At 38.9% G+C, this 27,098-nt stretch overlaps 1 protein-coding gene across 3 annotated transcripts; it reads left to right on the top strand.

The window, feature by feature from the left end:
• Window positions 1–6,443: 6,443 nt before the first annotated feature.
• On the top strand, window positions 6,444–26,298 carry LOC122974911 (proline-rich protein 5-like). 3 transcript variants are annotated; one of them, XM_044343000.1, is made up of 10 exons: window positions 6,444–6,822; window positions 9,794–9,883; window positions 13,171–13,365; window positions 14,777–14,857; window positions 15,971–16,077; window positions 19,076–19,167; window positions 19,256–19,396; window positions 23,261–23,405; window positions 23,830–24,135; window positions 25,344–26,298. In XM_044343000.1, the coding sequence occupies exons 2-10, from the start codon at window positions 9,858–9,860 to the stop codon at window positions 25,694–25,696; spliced, it is 1,446 nt and encodes a 481-aa protein (XP_044198935.1). In that variant the 5' UTR covers window positions 6,444–6,822; window positions 9,794–9,857; the 3' UTR covers window positions 25,697–26,298. The 3 variants fall into 3 exon arrangements, with proteins under 3 accessions (XP_044198935.1, XP_044198934.1, XP_044198933.1); XM_044342999.1 differs by having other exon boundaries at window positions 6,445–6,822; window positions 13,162–13,365; XM_044342998.1 differs by lacking the exon at window positions 6,444–6,822 and adding an exon at window positions 10,943–11,284 and having other exon boundaries at window positions 9,801–9,883; window positions 13,162–13,365.
• Window positions 26,299–27,098: the final 800 nt, after the last annotated feature.

Raw genomic sequence — 27,098 nt, 5'->3', positions numbered from 1 at the left:
AACCTTGTCACTGCAACCTGACTGTGTTAAGCGTGACGTTACTGAAGTGGAACACTCATGCTGATGGCTGGTCTGGGTAAATACAGGTTAGGTTAGTGCTGATCAAATCTTACTCACTAAGAGATGAGGACAAGCAGATGAATTATAGACGAAGTTTGAAGATCTAAAACAACTGAGGTATATAAAATATCAGGATTAATATAGAGATTAAGTCCATTTTATTGTAAAAAAAAAAAAAAAAAGTAGTGGTAATATTTGGTTAAAATGGTGTAAGATCATTTTCATTCGTTTCTGACACTGAGAAATAATGATCTTCATCTACTTGCAGTGTTGGACTAGTTTGGAGGAAAATCCCATCTTTTATGCAGTAGCAATGATGTTGCAACCCTGCCGTGTTTAGTGTAATCCTGTAGCTGTAGGTTTCTGCTGGGTGATGTGGGCTCCTTAGTAGAGTCATTACAGGTTCCCTCTGCTGTTTCCTTTGGCTTTAGAGCAGCTTCTCTCCCCTCGTCTGTTTACACAGCCCGGATTAACACGGTACAGACTTAAATGGTGCACCAGTTAGTCTGCGGACAGAGAGTGTGTGTGTCTGTCTGTCTGTGTACATGCGTATTTTAAGTCCATTTTCAGTAAAAGTGTGTGTCAACCTGTGTATCTTAAGTGTTTTTCCTGTACACATGTGGTCATGAATGTGTGTACGTGTCCTCTGTGTGTTTGTGTGTGTTTAAATAGACCAGAGGAAATGGAGTGTAGCTGAACACAAACAAACACTGTGTATCTCTACACAGACCATCCAGCAGGCCAAAAGGCTGCAGGTTCAGTCCTTGGAACAGACACTTTGACACTTTGCTGAAGTGCCCTTGAGCAAGGAACTGTGCCTGCTCACTCATTGAAAAAAGATGTAAGTTACACCATCATTTATTTTAAATGTCTTTGGTATGAATGTTATAAAGTGAAGAGAGTGCAGGTGTGCCAGCAATGAAAAACAGTAGGAAAATTGTGCTGTCCAGCTCTACAGAAGGTGTTTATAGTGATTGGTTTAAAAAGAATTCTGGGTAAATCAGTGGAAATGTCTTTCTAGGCTGTTGAAAACATCCTAAATGCTTAGCTAGGCAAAGTAAATAATGTGTAATATCATGAAAAAGACATTTGCAGCCACTTCTGCAGTTTTGTACAGTTCTTAACCCCATTTACCATGGTAACAGTAACCAGGAAGAGGAGGCCTTTACCGTGTGAAATCACCTGACACAAAAATTTTTAGAGAGTGAGTGTGTGTGTAGGAGAGGAAATGAAAGCCAAAACCATGGACAGTGAGTGAAACCCGTCCTGATATGAGCTAACGGGTTTCATACTTACAAGGTACCGCACAACCCAAAACACCTACGTATGATTATCTGATGATGTTACAGGAAGGAAGCTTTTCTTTTAGGGTAATAAACATAGAGCACATCTCATGTAATCCTGTACAGACTTGTAGATTCTCATACTGTGCTTTGTGGTTTTTGAACCTACAGCTTCCTCGTTAAAATCAACTTCAAAGTGTGCTGAAAAGGTACAAATTGTCAGCCATAAACCATATCGGAAAGAGGTTGTGAAAGAGAAACACAAAAGCAGTGCTGCTGCCACTGTACTGCACAAATAAATGAGTGTCAGAGTTTGAATAAACAGACACTTCTGCCTTAAAAGTATGCATGACCAGGAATGGACTGTATCCAAATGATATAATCACAATAATTAACCTATTAAGAGACTAAAAATTGGTTTCTAGTGTCTAATTATCATGGAAAAATAATCATATAAATGACATAATTACAGTGTCATTGCTTACGTAGACAGAGATACGGAGGTATGCTGGTTCATCCTGTATTTCCTGGTATCAAACTACTTGCATACACAGATACACATTATCCAAAATACACACACACACATACACATGCTAGATGCAAGCAGGTGAGAGAATGTCCTTAAACAAACACTCACTAACTGCAAGAAAAACCCACATTACTAATTTACTGCAGGTTTTAGTGGTCACACGTACTTGGTCAAACACACACACACACACACACCTCCTGAGAGTCTAGAAACCGATTGATGTGTCATGAGTTGCGTGTCAAAATGCATTCATTGTGTGCTTGTCTCTTGTGTGCACATCTACTGTACTTGTATGGGCCTAAATGCCGTGTGTATGACTGATGTGTGTGTGTGTGTTTGTGTGTGTGTTTGTATAATGGTAGTTGATCAGTGAACTCTGTGTGAGCTGTATTTTTCCAGGTACTCCTGTGTGTGTGTGTGTGTGTGTGTTTCTGTGGTTGTTTTATGATCCTGAGAACTTTTAAGATACAATCTGGCCTTGACCAGTAGACTTTGCTATTATAAACCTGTTCCTTATTACAGGGGGAGGGGCAGGGGAGGTTGAGAGCATAAGGTTTTTCCTGTGTGTGTGTGTGTGTGTGTGTGTGTGTGTGTGTGTGTGTGTGTGTGTGTGTGTGTGTGTGTGTGTGTGTGTGTAGACCAGGTATGGGGACATAATTCTGTTTACACATTCATGTTGCGGGGACTCGCCTCCCTTATGGTAACAAAAAGCAAGTCCCCTTAATGTAAATCATTAATTTTAGTGTGAAGACTTGGTTTAAAGTTAAGGTTAGTTTAGGGTTATGTTAAGGTCGGGGTTAGGAAATGAATGTAAGTCAATGTAATGTCCTCTGAGGTGATGGAAACACAACTCTGTGTGTGTGTGTGTGTGTGTGTGTGTGATGCAGTAACAGAGTTGCGGTTTCTGCAGGCAGAATGCAGTTTGTCTAATGTGACAGTGAGCTCTGTGGTTAATGCAGTGATCTCTACATTAAATACTGTGTGCAGCTAATGAGCCAAGACAGAGCTGATCGCTTGTAAATGCAGCTTGGCTCTGAAGTGAAAACACACACACACACACACACACACACACACACACACACACACACACACACACACACACACACACACACACACACACACACACACACACACAGACCAGTGTAGCTGCTGAGTGGCCTTCTCTGCTGGCAGTAAAAGCACTCTAATGTCCAGCTTTTTGAGTGTGCTGCTGTTGTATGGGCTTGGCTGTGAATTATTTCACTATGAATTAAACATGATGGGAGTCCAATCTGCTGACAACAAGGAATCCCAATGTTTTCAGTCTGCTGACAAAGCTGCCTCTAATCTGCACTAAAAAAGTCACATTCAGGCAAGAGTTGGGAGGCATTCTTTCTATCACTGTTTCTCTCTTTCTGTCTGTCTGTACTTCAAGTAACAATACTTTTTTATAAGTTGCACAAAACACAACTTTTTGTCCAGTTACTAACATCCCTATACAGACATGCAAAATGCAGCAGCGTAAGAAGAATTCAGATCCTAAACTTACTCCATTACAAGTAGATGTACTGCATTCAACATTTTTACTTCAGCACAAATCTATAAGTATCAATACTCAGCATGCAGGATGTTGAACTATTACTTATGAGTAGTATTAAATTATATTATTTTATTGGATGACTATCTCTGACGTATTAATGTGTCAGCGTTATTTTTATGTTATAACAGGTTGAAGTGGAGCTCATTTTAAGTGCTTTATATACCGTTGGATAGTTTCATCCATTGTAATACTATCTTATGTATTTTTAAAGCTACATTCGCAGTGAAATGAATTTGGGGAGTTAAAAGTACAATGTTTCCCTCCAGAATGTAGTGAAGTTTGGAGGGAAACATGTTTGACACATTTCAGAGGACAAGCAATACTTAGTAGGGAGGCAACATTTACCACAAGTCTGCTCACAATACAGATTCAGTGCTTGGGAAATAAAACAGGGGTATAGTCTAGATGCCACTATTGTCTGCAAAGCTTTTTTTTTTCTTTATTCCTCTTTTGTTTTTTGGAGGAAAGCTCCTGGGTTGCCAGGGATGAAAGGGCTTCATCCTGCAGAGCATGAATGTGCTCAGTGAATTTCACAGTAATGAACCCACTAAATTTTAAAGGTCTTATGTAATGGGAAATTTTGATGGTTTTGATGACCTTACATGGTCATAAAAAAAAAAAGGATTCCTCCTCTGAAGGGGCATGAATTTCCAGAGAATTAACTGGAAATCGGGCTAATAGTTGTTGAGATATTTTGAAACTGTGAAAATATTGTGAAGCTGTGACAACATGCTGTAAAATACTGTAAACAAATCCAATCATGCAAGATAAGACCTGAAATGATTAGTTAAATAAATCAATAAGTTGAAGCAAATCTCTTTCTTGTAAGTATTACAGCAGAGTTTCTGTTGTTGTTGTAATAACAGTAATGTTTTAAGTACAGTTTAATACTCATGTTTCAATGCTTCAAATAGGAACAAAGGCAACATAGAGCTTAAGATCTGCTCTTAAATGTTAAATGTGCTTATTGTGCTTAATCAATTGTCACCAATATTACCAATATACATGTTTGTGTAAATGGAAGTTATGTACATGTATGTTTTGCCTTTGGAAGATTGGTAGCTCTTCTTTCTTTTAACTCGTGTTTCAACTGTGTTATTATTGAATTAATCAAACAATCACGTGCATCTGGAAAGCACGCAGGAAGGAGTTTAAGTGGATTTGCTGTTCATTGAGTTAAAAAATTCAAAGTTGCATTGTAATGATTTTTACCAGGCAAAACAAAGAAGAAATATCCTCATTCAGCATTCTTTTTGCTCTTTTTCTTTCCAAACAAAGTCCTTCCAGCCCTGCTGAAGAAGTTGCAGATTCTCTTCAGTGGACTCTAACAATGGCAGCTGCACCTCGAGGTTTTAGTGAAATACTCAACAACCATTGAATGGATTGCCATGAAATTAGTTACAGATATCCATGGTGCCCAGAGGATGTATTATGATGACTTTGGTGATCAAAGTCTTCACTTATCCGGTGAATTATCTCAACATTTACTGGATGAATTGGCACAAAATTCTGCACAGAAAATCATTGTTCTCACATGATGAATCCTGATGACTTTGCAGATCCCTGATGTCTCCTTTAGCGCCGCCATGAGGTTTACATTTGTGATTTTATAGTATGACCCCAATGCCTGCCACAAATCCAGCTGGACCTCATCTATGTGTGTTTGCTCTCTGAACATTCCGGTACAGTGTACTAGAGCGGAAATGATTTTGATAATTACTTAATCGTTTTTTAGTCATTTTTTAAGAAAAAGTGCAAAAATTGTCTGCTTCCATCCTCTTGAATGTGAATATTTCCTGGTTTCTTTAGTCCTCTATGATTGTGAACTGAATATCTTTGGGTTGAGGCCTGTTGGTTGAGACAAAACAAGACATTTAAAGATGCAGTGTGTAGAGTGTAGCGACATCTAGCGTAACAGACTTGGCAGAAATGGAATATAATATTCATAAGTATGTTTTAATTAGTGTATAATCCAATGAAAATAAGAATCCTGTTTTTGTTACCTTAGAATGAACCCTTTATAATGGGGAGTGGGTTCTTTTCCATGGAGGCCGCCATGTTGCACCACCATGTTTCTACAGTGGCCCAGAACAGACAAACTAAACACTGGCTCCAGAGAGGACCTTTCGCATTTTTCACAGTAGGGCTGGGCGATATGTACAAAATCAAATATCACTATATTTTTGATCAAATACCTCGATATCGATAATGCAACAATATGGTAGGGGTGACTATTGGAGCATTCACAAAATATTTACACAATGAAATTTTTGATAAAGAATCATCAGTCGTGTGGATATTATGACTAAGTGGGAAAAGTGAATTAATAGAACAGCCGGCAGGCTGGTATGTTCAGAAAATTACATCACTTTACTGTAATACTGCCTTTAAAACCAGGAAAAGACAACACTTATGCCATATCATGATATTACAATATCCAAAATCTGAGATGATATCTAGTGTCACTTGACAATATCGATATATTATCGATATATTGCCCAGCCCTATTTTGCAGCCACCTTAGGTTCCCCTACACGCTTGGGAGGGGAGGATGAGGGTATTCAGCTGGTTGACATCTGCAACCTCACCAGTAGATGCCACTAAATCTTACACACTGGTCCTTTAAGTCTGAATCATGGGCTTTAGGAAACAGTGATCGACATTTTTCGCCATTTTCTGACATTCTAAAAGACCAAATGATTAATTGATTAATTGAGAAAATAATCGACAGAATAATTGATAATCGAAATAATTGTTAGTTGCAGCCCTGCAGTATATCACATACCAATTTCAGTCAGAGAACATTTCTTTAATTGCAGTAGGCTATTGGTTGCTTTCTTTTGTCATTCACCTGAAAAAATAGTAGGTTTATGTATTTTTATTTGTTGACGCCCACTCATCGCCCTCTCATGTCACCCTGCCATAACATCTTGCAACTTTTGCTTTTTAACAATCTTTTAAACATGCATTACCATTTACTTATACACTTCACACCTCACTGACCGCTAACACTTTCCACACACCTCTCTCTCTCACACACACATACACGCACTCACACTCAAACACACACACCGTCATTCGTCACTCTGACAGACAGTCGCTTTCTATGCCACCCACTCACTCACTCTCTCTCTCTCCCTCTCTCTCTCTCTCGCACACTCTTTCGGAGAGTCCAGAAAGCCGCGCTGACAGCTCGCAGCTCGCGCGGGTTCATATCCAGTTATCTCGGATCTTTTCGGGAGAACGTGCGCCTTCTTCACGCGGACGTTTGAGGACGATTTAACCGCCGCGTGGACCTTCATCTTTAAGACATACAGGAGTTATTTTGGGCTTTATTGCTGGATGATAAAATAGAGAAGACTTCTGAAAAAGTGAGTATACAATATGAAAATCGATTAACTCGGTCCAAACTTAAGAAAAGAAACCGTCCTCTAGTCCGTTTTATAATGATAGAAGAATAAACAGCAAAACTATACGCTGTTATCATATACAAATGGTCTACTATTAGCTTAAATTCCTTTAAGTACACTAATGTAAATTCCCCTTTAGCTCCATATAGGAAAAATGTGACTTTCCTCTGCGACTGATGTAATTAATGACTGTTTTCATGCACCATATTCCAGGTTTGCATTGCACAGTTTGCATGCAAGCTGAAGTGCACTAAGTTACCCACAGTTTGCAAAGGTACACTTGAAGAGTGTTAATCAGGACAGGATAGCTTTTAAAAGATTTGTTTTTTTCAGAGTGCTTCTGGATCTCCAAATTTTGGTTTGGTTTTCTGCCAGAGAGGCTGGTAGCTATAAAGCAGACAAACCTGCTGCAAGACACAGGCAACATTTACTTGATCACTTGTCTGGTGCAGGGTGGTAATTTCCCTGTCATGCTGCCAGTCTGCAGAATGGTGTGTGTGTGTATGTGTGGCGTTTCCAGTTGAGGCAGATTATGGGTGTTAATTTTCAGCAGTGGAGTCCTTGATATCTACTTATAATGTGAACCGTCTGCTGCTGAGAGAGAGTCTGGAAGAGGACGCTTTATTATTTTAAATGAGTTTGAGCTCGCTGGGTTCATTCCCCGGCCTGCTCATGAAAATGTGGCCTGAGGCTGAATGAGAAACACACTCCAAAATCCAAATAACTACACCCTAAGTACCCTAAAGCAACACATTAAACCGCACTGTAGTGTGGCGCATGGCAGACACAGAGTTGGTGCTGCAGAACTTGCAGCACCCGGATTAATGTCATTTAATCCGAAGACATTTCCCCTCTTCAGGGCCGAGTGTGACTTACTGGAGCTACAGTGAGGCACAGACACGCATCTAGACAAAGTTATGGCTGTAATATCATTCACCTTTTTACCAGACACAATCCCCACACAGTCCAGGAATTGAAAGTGGTGCTTTTCAGGTCCGGCCAAGTCAATTTATTTCAAGAGCACATTTACAAACAACAGATTTTGACCAAAGTGCTGAACAGAGAAGTTAAAAAGACAATCGGATAAAAATGAAGATAAGTAAATTATACGGACGAGGTAACGCCTGCAGCCACCAGGCAACAGCAGGTTATAGTTTATATTGCATGGCAACAAAATACAATTTCCAGGAAGTAAAACCTAAACCACTGGAGAGTCATTACTTAAAGTCAATACGGTCAGAGTTTTCATCTAAACAGACAATGTCTGCTCTGACTATGACCTTCACCAGGGACCTCGCTCCTAAATCCACCTACAGTTTTCATGACACTTTAAACAAGGCAGCGGGACTAAAAGAATGAAAAGCAAAAATGTTTTGGTTGACACGGCATTATAGGTCATGAGGAAGCCACAGCTTTACCCTGTTTGGCCCTGTACTACAAACCTGCCTGATAAATGTGTCATTCTATCTGTGTGTGTGTGTGTGTGTGTGTGAATGAGTGAGCGAGCGAGCGAGCAAGCGAGTAGGGGCATTTGAGTTTGCGGCAGGATCAGATGTCTGACTCAACCACTTTAATTTAATTAGAATACTGTGTCTTGTTAGGGAGAGGCGGAGCAGACCACCTGTCTGTCTGTGTGTGTCAGTGAGTTTACTGTAGTTGTTGCTCTGAGTACTGCAACAGTCATAGAGCACATTGTAATCTCTAACATTTGAACAACATGGAAAGTCGTCATGAACAGCATCTTTCAAATCATGGGGAGGGCTTATGGTTTTGTTTGTAAAAAAAAAAAAAAGGGAGACAATTGTTACAGTCTGTGTTGCTTTCAGTATATTCATCCCAGTATGTGGGGTCAGTGGGGAAATCGTTGTGTATCTATCTGCCACAGTGTCTTTTTTTTTTTTAATACAATCACAAAGGTTGCCAAGTCTGAAATTTTTCAATCCTATACATATTGGCTATAAAAAGCTCTGAAACTATAAAATGCAACTTTGAAGTATTAAATCTTTGACAAGTGAAAATGGATTTTCCAAAACTCACTTGATATCACTTTTCATTAACTCAAATGCAGCATGTGTAAAAGCACATTTAATCCCATTTTTCATTAGCCCCTCATATTGAAAAACACTCTCCTAATTCTCCTAATCAGAAGGGCTCTTGTAGTGGATAAATGTGTTGGCAGTTGATGAAGCAGACTAAATATACCCATACTAAGGATACTTAAAGGACCAGTGTGTAGGATATAGTGGGATATAGTGGTGAGGCTGCAGATTGCAACAAATTGAATACCACTCCCCTTCCCCTTATAAGCAATTAGAAGAACCTAAAGTGGCCGTGAAACTTGTAAAAAAAAACATGAAAGGCCCTCTGGAGAGCCAGTGTTTGGTGTGTCTGTTCTGGGCTACTGTTGAAAGATGGCGGCGCAACATGGCGGGCTCCGTGGAAGAGGACCCCCTTCCTGTATAGATATTAATGCACCTTTAAGGATATAAGGGTGAAACTGTTTTAATGCCAAATGCTTCCAATTTGAAATAAACAAGATTTTGATTTTCTCCAGGTTGCTCATATGTATTTGATTTCTAAAAATATGCCACATGCCTTTTTAGTGTAACTTGTCATAGTAGGAAAAACATATGTGTTACTAATAATGGTTAACAATGGCTCTGTTCCATTCAATTGTGCCAGTAAGCCATGACAGTGTGCCAGTAAGACAGTCTGACAGTGTGCCAGCATCACAAAAGCAGGACTCTGAAACTTGGAAGACATGTCAAAATGTCTTCCAAGAGAGAGATGTATTCACTGGAGTTTCACACTTGAAAATCAAGTTGTTAAAGCTTCATAAAGTTTCCTAGTTGAACGAAAGTGAAACTGTGTCAGTAACATTTGTTGTCAGATTATGATCTCTACTAATAATTCACCTTTTTTTCTTTTTCAGATGCTGACTGGTTTGTGGCGGTCGCAGGGCGGTCACTAGGTCGCAGCTGCAGGGCACGTTTAACATGGAACGAGAGGGCTCGTTAAGGAGGTAAGAAAACCCACAAACACACACACACGTACACACACTTCAGCTAGCAGGTCTCATTCAGAGTTTCACTGCAGCTCCGGTACTTTTTTTCTTTTTCTCTCTTTGTCTCGGTCCTCTGGGACACACAAAGGTGGATGAAAGCGAAAACACATACACTCACACACATTCCTGAATGACCTCATTCATTCTTTCATTCATACAAACATCCCCCTTATCCTCTTTTGTTTAGTAATTAGACCAAAGCCTTTTCTCACTCAACTCTTCTTGTTGTTTCAGGGCCAAAAACAAAAAGTATCTAACTTCCAGGTCACATCCATGCCCTTTAATTTATACAAATGTAGAAATATATCCCTTTTTCCATCAGCAGACACTGTTTGCAGCTCAGCATTCACTCCAAGTCTCAGTATGTTCTGCCTCTGTTTTATGTTCTGCATCATCCATTCTTTAAGAAAAAAAAAACTTTTCTTAAAGTGCCTCTACGTGGAGTGGCACAAGGTACAACACTGAACCTTTTCTAAGAGAATTTGGAAGCGCCTCACTTTGACGTGAGCAGTCTCCGAGTATTTATGAGTGTCCCCGTGTATGTGTGTGTGTGAGTGTCTGAGCCCAGGGCTCCTGTTTTTCCCACTGACCTATTTATGTGGAGTTATATGAAGATCCAGGTTGACAGACACACCTACAACACACACATGCAGAGACACACACATACACCTTCTCTCCTATTCGCTGCCATATTCATTATTCTTGCCTCTGATTTTCCATCCCCTCGTTTTTCCTTCTCCCACTTTATATCTTTTCTCTGAGTCCCTATTTTTTCTCCAATCTTGATTTGGCATGCATCTTCACTTTTCTTTAAAAGAAAAGAATAAACTACAGATGACAGAAAGTAGCAGACAATATCAATCCAGTGTATAAAGAAATATCAAACAATGATCAGTGAATTCATCAGCATGTGATAACACCTCAAATACAGCTTGTGGACTGTCTTGGGCCTCACACAAAGAGGAGGAGGAAGTGAAATGTGTGTCACCTTTAAAGCCTTCCCCTCCCTCTTGGCAGCTCTTGAACCTCAAAGGGTTCCTTTGTTCGCCTGGCACAAAAGCTCACAGGGTTGCATGGTCACCGGCTGGCACAGACTGGCAAGTGGAGAGAGAAGTTGGAGAGAAGAGGGTAGAAAGAGTTCAGGTAGGACAACTGAGAGAGTAGAGAGAGAAGTGGAAGGGAGAGAAAGGAAACATGAGAGAAGATGGAGAAAGAGGGAGGGTAAGGTATGCATGTGAAAGAGTGAGAGAGAGACCCTTGAGGACAAAGAAAGAGACTTTCATCCACCTCTCGTTCTGATCAGTGTGACACACACGCACTCATGGAGTGGGGATATGTGGTGCCTTTTCAGTTACTAGAGTAAGTACAGAATATGCAAGTGTGTGTGTGTGTGTGTGTGTGTAGGGAACTTCTTCAACTAGTTCGTTTGAATGAAGGAATGTGAAAGTCTTTTCTTCCTTTGGACAGCAGAGACAGTAATAATCTAAAGTACAGAACTTTGCAATGTGTATATTTATACTTGCCTGTATATATACATAGAACATACATAATACACACACATATAACTAGGGATACAACTAATTACTCTGCATATATTGATTTTTTGGTCTATGAAATATCAGAAAAAAATAAAAGATGCCCATCACAATTTCCTGGGAGGCAATGTGACGTCCTCGTATGGCCTGTTTTGTCTGACCAACAGTCCAAAACTCAAAGGGTTTTTAATCTGTCCCAGAAAACAAAGAAAAGCATTAAATCTACACATTTGAGGAACTGGAACAACTGATTTTTTTTGTCAATTTTTGCTTGATAAATGATAAGTCGATTGTCAAAATTGTTGCAGATGGACTAAGCTTTATACATTATATAACAAATACACTTTACACAGGACAAAACATTTCTTCATATTCTGACATATTTAGCAGTTTTACACTAGTTTCATTTTCTGTGTGCTGTGTTTCCTTTTTCACACACATGTTTATACTTCTATTCTTAAGAATGCCCTATATACATAATGTATTCCCTAGCTCCTAACCTTAACTATCACATGTACATTCCTAACCTGAACCCCATGTCCTAAACTCAACCTGAACCTAATACTAACCTCAATCCCTAAAATCATATGTTGACCCTCAACTGGCCTTTTGAAGATGTAAGAATTTGAAAAAATGTCCTCAATTTCCAAAAATGTCACGCCTCTCAACTCAAATTTGTAGATAGCACACACACACGCACACACACACACACACACACACACACACACACTAAGTTAACTGTCTCTGTATGAATTTTAATACAATTTGATCAAAATTTAGTTTTTTTTTTAAAGATAAAAATGACATCATCTCAACCACTCTGCTGAGACTGAAAATGCTGTTGATATTTCTTTCATTTCCATGGACAGACTTGCAGTCTGGATGCACTTTATTCAGAGTGCATCCAGACCGCAAGTTTCTTTATCCTCTTTTTTCACATCTCTTTTGTTTCAGTCACCATTTCTCACTTCACTGTCCTGTTTTCTGTTCATCTTATCCTTTTTCTTTTTTTTTTCTGCACCTCCTCTAGCGTGTTAAACTCCTTTCTCCTCATCCTTCCTCTTTCTCTACTCTCCTCTTGAGCTTCTTATCTCTCCGTCGCCTTGTATTTACATTTTCTCCTCTCTCCCTGTCCTGTTTTTTTTTCTTCTTCTCATTCTTTCTCTATTTAAAATGTCCTCCTGCAGGTTGACTGACATTATCCTTCTCTTGGCCTCTTTAACTGTACCCATGTCTCTACTGTATGTTTCCAAAGCAGCAGTGCATCAGCTTGTGTAAACATTAACAGATGGGTTATAAAAAGTAATCGTCCATCAATAAATGCTAATGTTGCCTGCCATTAAAATCAGGAAATCTGCGGTGGCGTGTTTGCGTAACAGTTGTACTTTTATGTCTTTTTGTTTTGGATCATCTATTGGCGTGGGTTTAAGTTTCTGTTTGTGACGATCTATTTTATCTGTTCAGTATGGTGGCTTGGTTGTTCACCTAGCATAAGCCAAGAAGATGAAGATTACAGACCATGCAAGAGAAGATTTTTTTTTTTTAGTTTCATGAAAAAGAAAGGAAATATTTCAAAAGCCTACAGCTTTTGTGGTCAAAAAAACCTACTATTGTATTTGGATGGCTCCACTTTCCACATCAATATTGTCCAATAACGAATGCAGCTTGTGCTTATTATTATTTCTCCTTTTCTTCCTTTTGGATTTCGAGGAGTCTCCACAGCAGGCTGAGGTTGGGCAGCAGCTCATCCTCTAGTTTGACAGACCTCTCACAGGCAAAAACCTCAGGAGGAGGAGGAGGAGGAGGAGGGGAGAAGGGTGGAACAGCTGGGGGCCTGGCGGAGGAGTGCAGCAGGGACAAAGGGACCCAGCAGAGGAGGGCCGGGGCCAACGCCACCTGGAACAGGTTGGTGTGGAAGAAATATTGAGGTTTATATTCCTAATCGAATGTTGGTTTACTTTCATATTTGGTTAAATGTGAAAATATGTTTTTTTTTTGGTCACACATGTGTGCCTACTCAAGCTCCCATGCCTGCGTTTACACACACATGCACATGTGTTTGTGTGTGTGTGTGTGCCTTTTTTCCCTGCCACGTTGGAATAAAATTCTCTAGCAAAAAGCTTTATGTTATTCATGCTATGAATAGGAACCTTTTTTTTTTTACACACAAACACACGTATGCATCAACTCTTTCATTCTCTCTTCCCTCAGGCTCCATCACTATCTCTCTTTATCTCCATCCATCCCTCACTCCTTTCATCTTATTCTGCCTCATAGATTCTTTTCTTGGGTTATTTTAATGGTATTTCGGCTTTATTTAAAACTAGACAGCCGAAAGTGAAGCAAGAGCTCTGTTTACTGGGAGGTTGGAGAGTCATATGAGCACATAAGCTGGACCTAAACCTCCATTGAAACAAGTTCATATCCCTCTTACTCTATACTTTATGAATGTGGTCATTGTCAGTGTTCTAGTCTTTTTATGTTCTCATATTCCTAAAAATGTTTTCTTTCTTCTTTAAGGAGTCCTTTTGGAGTTTGTTATTAATGATTTAGGATCATGAATAAAGCTGAACTATCTTATTTAAATGTTTGTGACTCAAAAGTGCAACAAGCAATAACTAACAATTTTAGAGCCTCATTACTCTGAAATAATGTGACTAGGGCCACAGCTAATGATTATTTTCATTATCGATTAATCTGTCAACTGTTTTCTAGATTAATTGATTAGTCATTTGGTCCATAAAGTGTCTGAAGATGATAAAACAAATGTTGATCAGTGTTGTTTCCTGAAGCCCAAGGTGATGGCCTCAAATGTCTTCCTTTATCCCGACTAACAATCCACCCCCTGCCGATAATCAGTTTACCGTCATAGAAGACAAAATAAATCAGAGAATATTTATATTTGAGTAGCTGGAATCATATTTTTTCTTTGAAAAAAATATTCAAAACGATTAATAAGTTATAAAATTAGTTGTCGATTATTAATCGGCTAATAATTGCAGCTCTAGACATGATGACAAGATGATCCACCTGAACAGCCTGTGATACATTACTCAATAAACAAACCTGAATGGAGACCATTTCCATTGCTTTCTAAGGGATTTCACTTACATGAGCTTGTGCATAATTGTGGCAAATCTACTCTGTAATTTTAGCTTCAGTTGTATTTTTTGTATGAAATTTTGCTGCATGCAGCAGTCATGTAGTAATCGTGTGTATTGTTTATTAATTGAATATTATTCTATCGATTTACACATTTGTCTCTGTGAACATGTCCACTAAATGCTTCTTCTGTACATGTTTCTATCTGTTTCAGCATCCACAACGCAGTGATCTCAGTTTTCCAGAGGAAGGATCTGGGAGATAATGAACTCTACACTCTGAATGAAGGTGTCAGGTTAGCTTTCCGCCTCTTCATCCTTCTGTCTGCCTCATTTGCTGTTTGTCTGTTTTTCTGACTTTCTCGCTGACTTTCACACAAGCATGCCAAATTTGGAGCTTAAGCTGGTTTATATTTTAGGACGAAATTGAGCTAAATTACAGTGTTTTCTTCTGTAATTCCTCATCTTCCCTTGCAGTTGTGACAAATTTCTCACACACACACACACACTCTTACTCCCATATACACACAACGACAGCTTCAGCACTCTAAATTTAGTCTTTACTGGTTGGTTAATTTTACCATCACTCGCATGGCGTCACCACATCGCAGGTAAGGTTTTATTTGTTTTACTGCTGCTATTCTTGACTGTGTTCACTGAACCAGAAACACCTTGTTTATGAGGGGAAAAGACAGGTTGAGGTTATGGAGGGGCCACTGTTGTGTGTTTGGTGTTTAATTACAGTATAGCTCTGGGCAGTTAAGACAGGGCTGTCAAAACTGACTCCAGTCATGTACAGTAAATGTTACTGCGCACATACACATACACTGCATACATGCACACACGTTATTTGGCGCAAGTGATGGTTAAACTTCCCAGAGCGCAGCAGTCTAACATGTCCTGGGGTTGTGTTGCATCTAAAATTAACATAAAAGCTTTAATGCACAACAGTAGTCATTCTGTATCTGTATCAGTAGTCATTTCTGTATGCTTATTTTTATTTGGAAGAGATCAACAGGCTTTTTAAATGATCTTTTTATGTCGACAAACATATACTGTTTGCACAGTGATGTTTTGTTCCTACAAAGGTTAAAGGTGAAATGTTTCTCTTCCTGTAATAACAGCAACTGAGATGTCATACTAATCTCTACCTGTGTGAACTGTTTATCAGTGGAAAATCCTGTTATTGAAATGTTCTGACGTTGCTGTAGCCTTTTGTTTTCAGTGTGAACAACATCTTTTCTCATTTCCTGAGTCTGCTGCTGTTTAAATACTGCAGCTTGCCAGTGCATGAGAGCTCATTACTTCTGATTCATGTTTAGGAGGTATTACTGTTAATGCGTGTTTGTTCGTTGCTACAGTGTGTGTGTGTGTATGTGTGCACTCACATGGTCCTGTCTGTTTTGCAGGCAGCTGCTGAAGACGGAGCTGGGCTCCTTCTTCACTGAGTACCTTCAGAATCAGCTGCTCACTAAAGGCATGGTCATACTGAGGGACAAGATCCGCTTTTATGAAGGTACACATAATCACAAACAAAACATATACACCGACATTTAATGAGGGGAGTGGGAATGTGGGTAGTAAATTACTTTTTTGCAGCATATTATTAGTGAAAGACGTCTAAGTAGCCAAAGAGCAGTTCCTCAAAGCTGTTTATTTCTCTCTCATTTCCCCACCGCTGAAGTTTTCCCCTTCCCAAACTATCCAACATAACATCTAAATGAAACACAATGCCGTCTGTCCCACTCTTTAAACATCACTATCCTGATTACAAGCTTAAAAAAACATACATTAATAACACCGTTGTCATCTTTTGTTCCATCTCTAGAGTTTTTCAGACTACAGCTGAGATATTGGAACAACTTTCCAAGAGCTGCAATTAACAATTACTTTCATTATTGATTAATCTGCCAACTGTTTTATTGATTAATAGACTGTTATGAATTCTTATGTCTTCAGAATGTCTAAAAATAGTGAAACATGCACGTTATAATTTCAAACACCATGTGGTAAAGTATTCAAATTGCTTGTTTTATTCAATCAGCAGTCCAAATCCAAAAGTATTCACTTTACTATGATATATGACAAAAAGCATAAAATCCTCACATTTAAAAAGCTGGGACCAGTGAATATGTGGCGTTTTTTCTAGAAAAATAACTAATTGATCAACTAATTGTAACAGTGATAAAATTTACAGAGATAAAACTTACACATAAACAAGTCTGTAGATATAAAAACATATATGGGTTGTTGTTTAGCTATGAAAGTATAAATACATATAAACTGGAAGGAAGAGTCTGTGGGTTGTTAATAAAATATAATAAAAGGAAAAGAATTCGTCTGATGAATGTTCAAAAGAAAATTAGATTTTCTCAGGTTTAATGAAAAAATTATGTCAGATAGAAAATCTAAGGCATCGAATGTTTCTAGGTAAGCAAAATTCTACAATATGCTTTTTTATGCAATGCAAAAGTAATCAGGTCCCTTTGCTGAGGCTTAAGTTCTGAGACTTGCTCTGTTATTAACTGACACTGGGTCCTGGCTTTGGTGAGGAAAGCTCACTGTGCCACTGAATCATTTCAGGGAAAGTCCGAGATGAATGTAAAGACTTTTATCTCATGTGACACAAGTCTAGCAGGGAAAAATAATAATTGACTAAAATTACAGATGTGGAGTTAACCATTGATCAGTTTGAACTGTGAAAACAAAACTCCATCTCTTCATCGTCACTACTGTAGGAGGACAGTTTGCTGCAGTATGCAAACATGCACACACGCACACACACATGCAAACACAAACAGTCAGTGAGAGGGAGCCTTTGACGAGGTGAGAACAAGAGACACTGAAATAATTTCATTCTCTCTGTTGTGGTAACTGTGTGACCTTTCTTTGAAGCGCCTTTGATAAGGATAAAGCACACAAACACATACACACATGCACACACACACTGATTTTCAGTGCTGTCGTCACAGCAAGCAGACAGGAAGTGATGCTTTACGTCAGTTATACAAGATCCAGTCAGACACTCCACATATGACAAACCACTGCGGTACAAACAATCATACAGTGATTCACAGACCAATTGTTCTGGTTTAATCAATAGTTTGTAGTAGTATTTGTGTGTGTGTATGTGTGTGTGGAAAAATAGCTGCACTTAAAGAATATCTGTTAATTCTCCAGGGTCATGTACGTCATGAAGGAATTCATGTACCACGTTTGTATTTCATGTGATGTGTTCACATGACGAGCCTCTGCCACATTCATTAATGACCAAATCACAAAGATTATTGCCAGAGACCATTTAAATATGATCATACAAAGGTGAGTCGTAGCTTCTAGAAGTTTAAATTGAGCCTGTTGACATGACAAACAGTACTGTGCAAACGTTTTAGACACTAAAAATAAAGTGAGGAGGATGCTTTCAAAAGTGATGCCATGAATAGTTTTATTTGTTACTCAACTTCATACAAAGTTCAGTAAACAGAAGAAAACCTAAATGAAATTATGATTGGTGTGACACTCTTTGCCTTTAAAACAGCAGCAGCTCTCCTCGGTACAATTTCGCACAGTTTTGCAGGTACTTGGCAGGTTGGTTGTTGCGAGGATCTTGGAGAAGTTGCCACAGTTGTTCTGTGGATTTAGGCATCGTAGTTGCTTCTGTTCCTTCACATAATCCCAAACTGACTCCATGACGTTGAAATCAGGGCTCTGTGGGGGCCAAATCATCTGCTGCAGGATTTCTTGTCACTGAAGATAGTTCTTCATGACTCTGACTGTTTGTTTGGAGTCATTGTCATGCTGCAGAATAAATTTGGGACCTATCAGACGCCTCCTTGATGGTATTTCATTATGGATAAGAGCATAAACATCTAAAGTGCCTAAAACATTTGTACATTATCATTATTATTATTATTATTATGTTCCCCACCAAATGCCAATACATATCATCCATTTTATTAACTTTCAGGATTTCACACTTTTGATGAATTAGAGCTGCATCCTTATTTGAACAGACACCCAAATGCTACTAAAGCTGTCCTTAATACTGGAATTTACATTACAGAAAAACACAGAAAACAATCAAGATATATGCAAAAAAAAGAAACAAGCCTAACTTACCCAGATGTGAATCCGCACAGGACCGATATTTGGCTAAATACCTTAATTGCAGCATAATTTTCACTTTGCAAATCGCAGGCTCCATCAAGTCCAACATAATCTTTATAAACACATATCTGCAAGAAAATGCTAAATCATCGTCAGACGATAGCTGATGGGCTCTGAGATTGTGTCCAACATTATGGACATGGCAGATTTGAACAACACTAAGAATGCAGACAACTCCTTCTCTTATTACAAATCATATGAATCAAATGAACTATGATGGCAATATTTCTCCAAAACATCCATAACTTGAGTATAATCTCTTGTTTACTGCCTGCGCTGTCATTTCTTTGACTTTGTAGTTCTCTTGTGGTTGGCTGATTATCTTCCTCCTCACGTGTGTGATACAGGTCAGAAGTTGTTGGACTCTCTGGCTGACACCTGGGACTTCTTCTTCTGTGATGTTTTGTCCATGTTGCAGGCCATCTTCTATCCTGTGCAGGTACACGCACTCATACATACAGTCATACATAAATACTGTCCCTACATAACTATTGTTTTGACCTGTGTGGGTGTGTGTGTGTCTTCAGGGAAAGGAACCGTCAGTGCGTCAGTTGGCTCTGCTCCACTTCAGGAACATCATCACCCTTAACCTGAAACTGGATGAGGCTCTGTCTCGACCTCGAGCCAGAGTTCCTCCTTCTATCATACAGATGCTGCTGATACTACAGGTGCACACACACATGCAAACCCTCTATCTCTGTCTATTTTTCTCCCTCTTTGTCTTTCCCTCACGCTATCTCTCTCATCTACGCACAGCATGCACAGACAAACATCCATAACTGCTATGGGTTGAGGGGAGAGAGTAAATGACAACAGATGGGGAAAGAGGAGCAGAGGGTACAAAGAGCTTGTTGAGCTTTTTTTTCTTGCAAGGGGATCTCACAGGAAGTAATCTCAATGTGAACACAGTCGTCTTCCCATGACCAGTCACTACCCTCTGCACCCTGCCTGTGTATGTGTGTGTGAATTATCTGTTTACACTTTCCTTTAAGACCCTGAAATGCTCACAAAAACAGAAAAACCCAATAAGTCAAATCTGAGTAGAGTGTCTTGGCTCTCATGAGCAAAACGTACATTTTTATATGTAGAATTAGAGTTGAGGCAAAGGATTAAAGGAATACAGTATGTGAATTTTTTCTTAGCTCAGTGATGAGAGTACAGATATTCATATCCCCTGTGGATAATTTGCGTCAGTTTGTAAATATATAAAAATAAGCAAAACAGTAAGAGACTGATATCGCCCCAAAGTAAGAAGCGTGACCTTTAAAGTTTTATATTTTTTTTTATATACAGCCAAACCAGGTTCATTTGGTTTAGTTATTCATCCATTGTGCAGTGACTTGTAGCTGCGCAGTTAATTACCCATTATTTTCACTTCCTATGGGAACAGGAAGAGAGTTGTTTAGTTGTTATTGAACTGTGGTGTTGCAGCGCTCTTTGTGCACACAACACATACTGGGTTTTCAAGTTTTCAAAACGCTTCTCCTTTCACAAAATTAGCTCCAGACATTGTCGATTACTTCCCATATTTCACTGTTGAGGAACACATCCATGACTGTGTCTCTTATTCTTGCAAGATGAGTAATGGGGAGCAAAGAAGGACAAAACAAATTCTGCAATACATAATTAGGTTCTTTTTTGTCCATGGGGTAGCTAACATGCACAAGACTTTATTCCATAATAACTATCGAATAAAGTTTAAACTGCATGACCGTCAAAGTGCTCCTTCCTCTTTACAGGTAGTTTGATGCCTATGCTTTGTTTTTTCTAGTCTTTGTTTTTTTCCTAACTGTATAATTTAATATTGTGTAGTTTTATTCAAATCAAACAATCTAAAAAGGGGAAACCACTCTTTGATTGAACTGCTCACAACACACAGTCGTACATCTAGTTTGTCACAAAGTAGGTTGAAACTGCTGCATCAAAGTGATCAGCACTCTAGTTCTCAGAAGATGACACAGTCTTTTTTTCTGAGTACAGAAGAAAAAATTCATGAGAGGAGACCAGAGTAGACGAGTGCAGTCAGGTGATCGTCCACAGCGCCCCTACTTTGAATTTTTGATCAAAATGAAGTGCGAATATTTAGGTTTAGCATGTGGACAGAGTAGTTGCAGGGAATTCTAATACTGTCAATTTCTTGGAACTCATAAAAGGAGAAGTAAAACAAATCCTAACATATGAATGCACAGTTGGGTAATTTCTGAATATTTTACTAAACATCTTATTTGAGATACCCAAAGAACATACTGTGGTTTGTTGAGTAAACTGAGAAGGATTTGGGCTCTCTGAGGATCTATGTAACAGTTACTTTAAAAACCCATTCATCAATCATAGTTTTCAAATCGGTCTTTGTTTTTTTTGCATTTGTTCTTTGGTTGACCTTTGGCTCACAAAGGATCAAATTTACAGGTGGCAGTCACTACGGTGAAGATTTGAGAAACCAGTCAAAGGTTAAAAGATGATTTTCATCACACAGTCAACCTGTTGGACTTTAAATATTTAAAATTAGGCATTAATTGGTCAGAGGTAAGTTGTGGGACAGGAAATGAATGCAAGTAGAAAAAGCTTTCAAGTGCGTGTTTGGGTGTATGAGCTATGAGTCTGTGACAGTTTGTCTCTTTGTGTGGGTTAGTTGTAGTCACTGTAGTGACTCATTGACGCAAATCTGCTACTTCCAGACTGAGGGAGGTCAAGACAGCGCGACAGAGGAAGGCATGGAAAGTAAAAAAGACACAGAAAGAGAAAACGGGTTATATTTATTTTCCTGTTTTATCCATTCTGTACAAATATATACTGCAGGGTAACTTCACAGTAACTGGTCTGTTTTTGTTTGCCTGAAGTGAAAACCAAATCAACATAAAGCAGAGAAAGAGAAATGGAAAACAGGTACAGTCGAATATATGAAAGCAGACAGGAAAACAGAGCAGTTAAGAAGAAAAAGTTGAGTGTCAAACACAAAAAAATTCAGCTCTGAACATTTGCTGTTTTTGTTTCTTTTCGTTTCATCTGTTAGTAATTTCCCTTTTCGTTCTGTTGAGACGCCGTGACGCCAATTGACTGAAGTCTGTTCTATTTATGTGGTTTGTTTCTGCGCTGTGGTTTTGATGCATGGGCTCAGTGATTCAGAGTGTTGAAATTTGATTGATCTCTGAAGACCCTGAAGTGAGCTCTGGGCTCATGTGTATCACACCCCTCAGTGTAAAAATTTGCTCTTAAGTTAGCAAAATTGTGGAAGCGATTCAGACTGATTGTAAATTTTTAAAATAAGAAAAAAAGACTTTTTATGTTCTTATGTTTTTATGTTCTTGTTTGTTAGTCATGACTAAGACTGAGTTCATAAAACAGCACCATCTTAATTATGAGTGTCATTTGTTTGCCACTGATCTACTTAGAAATGCTTTTCGCACATATGTTTTGAAGTTGTAGTAGAGTTCTGTGTGGGCCTGTACACATGTTGGGAAAGCTGCTCTAATTAGCATTTTTAATTAACAATGGATCAAATTACATTTTTTGCATGCAGCTTACATTTGAGCCGACAAAGTTAGCAACTAGCTGGTGAACATAATGGAGCGTTTAGCAGCTACAGAGGCAAATATTTCCCTCAGGAGATGATGGAAACCAAACTAGAACGAAAAGGAGAATAAATATTGAATGTTAGTGTTAATGTTATGTAATACAATCCGTTGCACTGCCCCCAAGTGGCCAAACAATCAATTAATTTAGCTAGACCCAACTCGAGACCCATAACTACACTTTTGTTTTATTTCATCCGTTACTGAACATTAGCTTGTAAACACTTGTAAATATCTGAACCTGATACAACCTGAGCCGGAAGCTTTATACGACAAAACTAACCAACCTGAACCTTGATGTTTTGGCGGGTTTGTTGGGTTCAGGTCACGTAGCAGAACTCAGTTTGCTGTTTTTAGCAACTGCTCTGAGGGTCATTCAGCTCCCTGTACTCATATGTTTTGTTGCAGAGGAAACTAAGTTCTGTTTAGTCTGAACTGCACTGCTCTGATGTAACAGACTCCCCCACCCAAATTTTTCCCAACTTTATTTATTTGTTTATCACTAATTTCACACTCATCACTCACTATCCACACAGAAATTCTGTCTATATTGAAACAGTCATACGGTTTGTTTTGTCTGTCTCTGTATCTAAATTGAGCAATGACGCTGATGCTTCTGTTATCTCAGCATGTTTATACATGTTTATACAAGTTTACGATCGGGACTAAATTCACTCAACACTCTAAGATATTTAAGTAATGTGGACTAAAATAATAATAATATGAATTCAATGAAATTATCAGAGATCTTTTGATTCTAAAGTATCTAACAGACTGATAAAATCACAGAAAGCTTTCTTTCTTTCTTTCTCTCTTTCTTTCTTTCTTTCTTTCTTTCTTTCTTTCTACCCCGGAAATGTTTTTATGGCTTTTAAAGTTTCCACTACCTCTGGCCAACAAGCAGCAATTACTGGCTAACACAAACTTGTGTTTGTTTATCTATGTGTGTGTTTGATGCAGGGAGTCCATGAATCTAAAGGTGTAACAGACGACTACCTGCGTCTGGAGTCTCTCATCCAGAAGGTGGTCTCTCCCTACCTTGGGACTCATGGATTATATTCCCGAGATGGATCGTCAAATCTGCACTGTTCCTCCTGCTTGTTGGGTATGTGTGTGTGTGTGTGTGTGTGTGTGAGTGTGTGTGTCCAATGGGAGTGTTTTTAAAGGTTACAAGTTCCATGTTCCTGTGTTTATATCATTTCTTGTACTTGAGGCTTTCTGTAGTGTTATGTGGAATGTTTTCAGTTATAAAGTAATCATAATTAAAAAGTGATTTAGGGTTCAAACCTCAAAGGGGTAGAGCCCTATTGAGTTTGTAGCGGGTTATTATTGTTTGTTGCCTGCCGCAGCGGCACAAATCGCTGTGAGCTGGAATGAGTTAAAACCATGAAACTTGGCTCAATAACTGGAAATGATGTGAATGTGCAACAGCTACTTCCCTCTGTTGAGCGCAAAAAGGTTTGAACCTGTAAATTGCAGCTTGCGGCTATATTCTCTCTTTCCTTTTCCCACTCTCTCACTCTCTTTAGAAAAGCGTTTACAGCGCTCCTGGCCCTCCAAAGCAGGCAACCCCCCCGGCGCCAAGAACCCAGTGGTACGTTCTAAAAGCTACAACGTTCCCATGCTGACCCCTGTGGTTGAGTACGACGCAGACTCCTCCACGGGAGGAAATGCAGGCATCAGACGCCACTCAGTGTGTGAGATGACGTCCTGTGTGGAGGAGACCAGCTCTGTGGCCGGATCCACCGCCAGCGTCACCAATAACACCAGTAACACCAGCACATCCAGCCTCGCCAACCGCTCCCTGGCTTCCACAGCCTCTGCTACACTTTCAGGTAGAACAAAAGAGTAAAACAAAACATTGACAGCTGTAACTTTCAAGATAGCAAGAGGCTATTGTTTCTGGAGGGACAGATGTAAAACTGAGTCCAAGAATGTCTAAGAAAAGCCTTTTATTTTTATACACCCTGCAAAAATCTTCTATATTCATATATTTTATCTGCACAAACATATGTTTTATCTTTCAGTTCTTGAGTAATGAATTAAATTAAAGTAATATTTCTGAAAAATGTATCATTTCCTTTTTAAATGAATGCACATCCAACCAAATACTGTATTAGGACGAGCTATAATAAGATGCATCACTATTCATCAATATCAAAATTAGAGATTTGTTTGTAATTACATTAAGAATAAACCCTCCTGTTCACATGTAAATCTTCTTGATATGTGACTGTAATATTCCAAAGAATTCAACATAAAATCTAAATATCTGTGTATGTTAGTGAGTTTTTTTATACACATCTCCCACCTTGTTGCTCTCACATGCAAATTCATTTACGTGAGTTATTTCTGTTACCTTACACAGGCTGTTATAATTCAAGATTAATTTATTAACATTTTACAACACAAGATTGTATAACGAAATGTAGTCTGCATTCCCGTAATGCTACTCACAAAAACAGAAGTGATATAAATGGATTAATAAATAATAAGTCATAAAAATAAAACTATTTTTTATATTGGAGTGCAGAGGATGAATTGAGGAGTCTCACAGCCTGAGGAAAGAAACTGCTCTGTAGTCTGGTGGTGATGCAGTGATATATGGTTTTATAATGTATGTAGCTAAACCTGCCACGGTTGTGAGACACTTTCTGGCATTTTATTATGATCTGTTGTATGAAAAGCACTTCTATATATGTAATGTTATACAGAGGAACAGTGCAATTTTGCTCCACAGTGTGAGAGCTATCAATCCTGCAAATCAGTGGGAATATCAAATGAGAGATCTAGTGTCCCGTCATGGTCTACATGGTGCTTCAGAGGCTTTTTGTTATGAGGCTAAAATTCAGACAGAACACTGAATATTTGGGATTTTGGTGTGAAGGTGGTCATATTTGATCATATTCAAGCACTGATGCTTCTGTTCTCTTCACTGGAAAGGCCAAACAGCCATCTGATCAACAGGGAAACCACAGAGTTTTGATTATCTTTTAATATACTGATCATTCATTCATTTTAACCCTACAACTCTCCATTACAGACACTGTGACCTCCAGCCAGGACCCCCAACCCAGAGACGTTGGCAGTCGCGCAGGTCCCCGCTCCCTCCAGCCGCAGCATCACTCCCCCTCCATCCTCCCTGATCCGTCCCCAGGCGATGACACACACTGCACAGGCTCACTGGTGTTCGACTCCCCTTTGTCCTCCAGAGTGCTGGTTCCAGACATGAGCTCCGGTCCCAGCCCATCGTCTAGCCCGGAGATGATGATGGACCACATCCTGGAATCTTTGGACTCAGAGCCGGAGCATGATGGCATCTTTCTGGACTTCTCGAGACGCTGCTCCGGAGGATCCGCGCAAAGCAGAGGCAGCAACAGGCAGAGTGTGGCGTGACACACAGAAACACACACACACACACACACGTGATGATGCGGAGACATGCGCACACAATGCTGAGCCAAGACTGACATTCCTCACACCCTTGTGATGTCTCCTGCTGTTTTCTAAGATCTCTAGATCATCAGGGATTTGCTCAAACTGTCATATTTTTCTATGTGATGTGATCAATCCTTCCAATATTTAAATCTGGCACAACATTTACACTTTCTGGATTGTTTGCCTCCAATTGAAAACAGCACCAGCTTCTCTGGGAAGCTATTATCACACCATTGTCTTGACGTACAAGCTAAATAAATTAATAAAATTTGATTAGACTATAGTGGTTGTATCACAGGTTTTGCAGTTTTAGAAGGAAGTTTTCCCTTTTTTCTGTGATGAATAAAAACTGGGAAAATAGAGTGCTAGTGGTGATAGCTGAGTAAAACTAAAAATATTTGACAAATTGTCAAATATCTCCTCAAGACGAGGGCTATTTAATAGCTCCAATTCAAACTTTTAAACTTTTCAAATGTCCAGTTATACTTATATATTGTTGCTTGAATGAACCTCAACATATTTTATTAACTGATTATTAAAATATTAATTTGATTTTTGCACTTTGTCTCCCATTGAACTGAAGTCTAAACCGGATGTTTTCTGCTTCTCTCCTACTTTCATTACTGATCATAAGCCCCTTATTTATGATTTTAATCTTTATATTACAATATCTACAGTATATTGAAAGTGGTTTAAACTCCTAGCAGGATAGAGCGCTTCATGATGTATTTACAAGGTGTATTTCAGATTCTTTGCTTTTTGGCCGAAAGCTCTATCTACACAAGATCAGTGACAAATGTCATGTTCTATTGTTTTATGCTGCTTTGATGTTGGTGCAAAGCCAGACTGCCTGATACCATCAAAGTGAAAGCTGGTCCCACAGCTAATTTGGTCCTCAGTCACATCAACGTTACTTTAGTTTAGTTTAGAGGTGCTTTAAAATACTAATGTGGGTTAAAATAATTGCAGAAAATATGATTACAGCTTTAGTTTTTTTAGATAAAATAAATGCTCAGGGGTAGTTGTTAATATATATATATATATATATTAGTTAATGAGTAGCTATTTTTTCTCCCTTTAAATGCTGATGAATTCTCTCATTGCAGCTTGCCAAGGAGATAACACTCTTCTTTGGAAATATAGTTTTGGCAGTGTTCTGCTGTTTTCAAACTCCGTCCTCTCACTTCCTGTCAGTTCAGAATCGTCACTGAAATGTGAGTCATTCAGTGTCCTCTCAGTCAAGCAAATATGAGGAAAATGTTTTCAGTAGAAATCCCTCAGAAATGGTTATGTTGACAAAGGCCTCAATGAAGCCCAGAGGACACTTGGTTTGTAAAAAAAATATTGTTATTTTTAATAA

The sequence above is a fragment of the Thunnus albacares genome, chromosome 23, assembly GCF_914725855.1.
Source record: "Thunnus albacares chromosome 23, fThuAlb1.1, whole genome shotgun sequence".
Taxonomy (NCBI): Eukaryota; Metazoa; Chordata; class Actinopteri; order Scombriformes; family Scombridae; genus Thunnus; species Thunnus albacares.
This window is presented reverse-complemented; position numbering and strand designations above follow the sequence as displayed.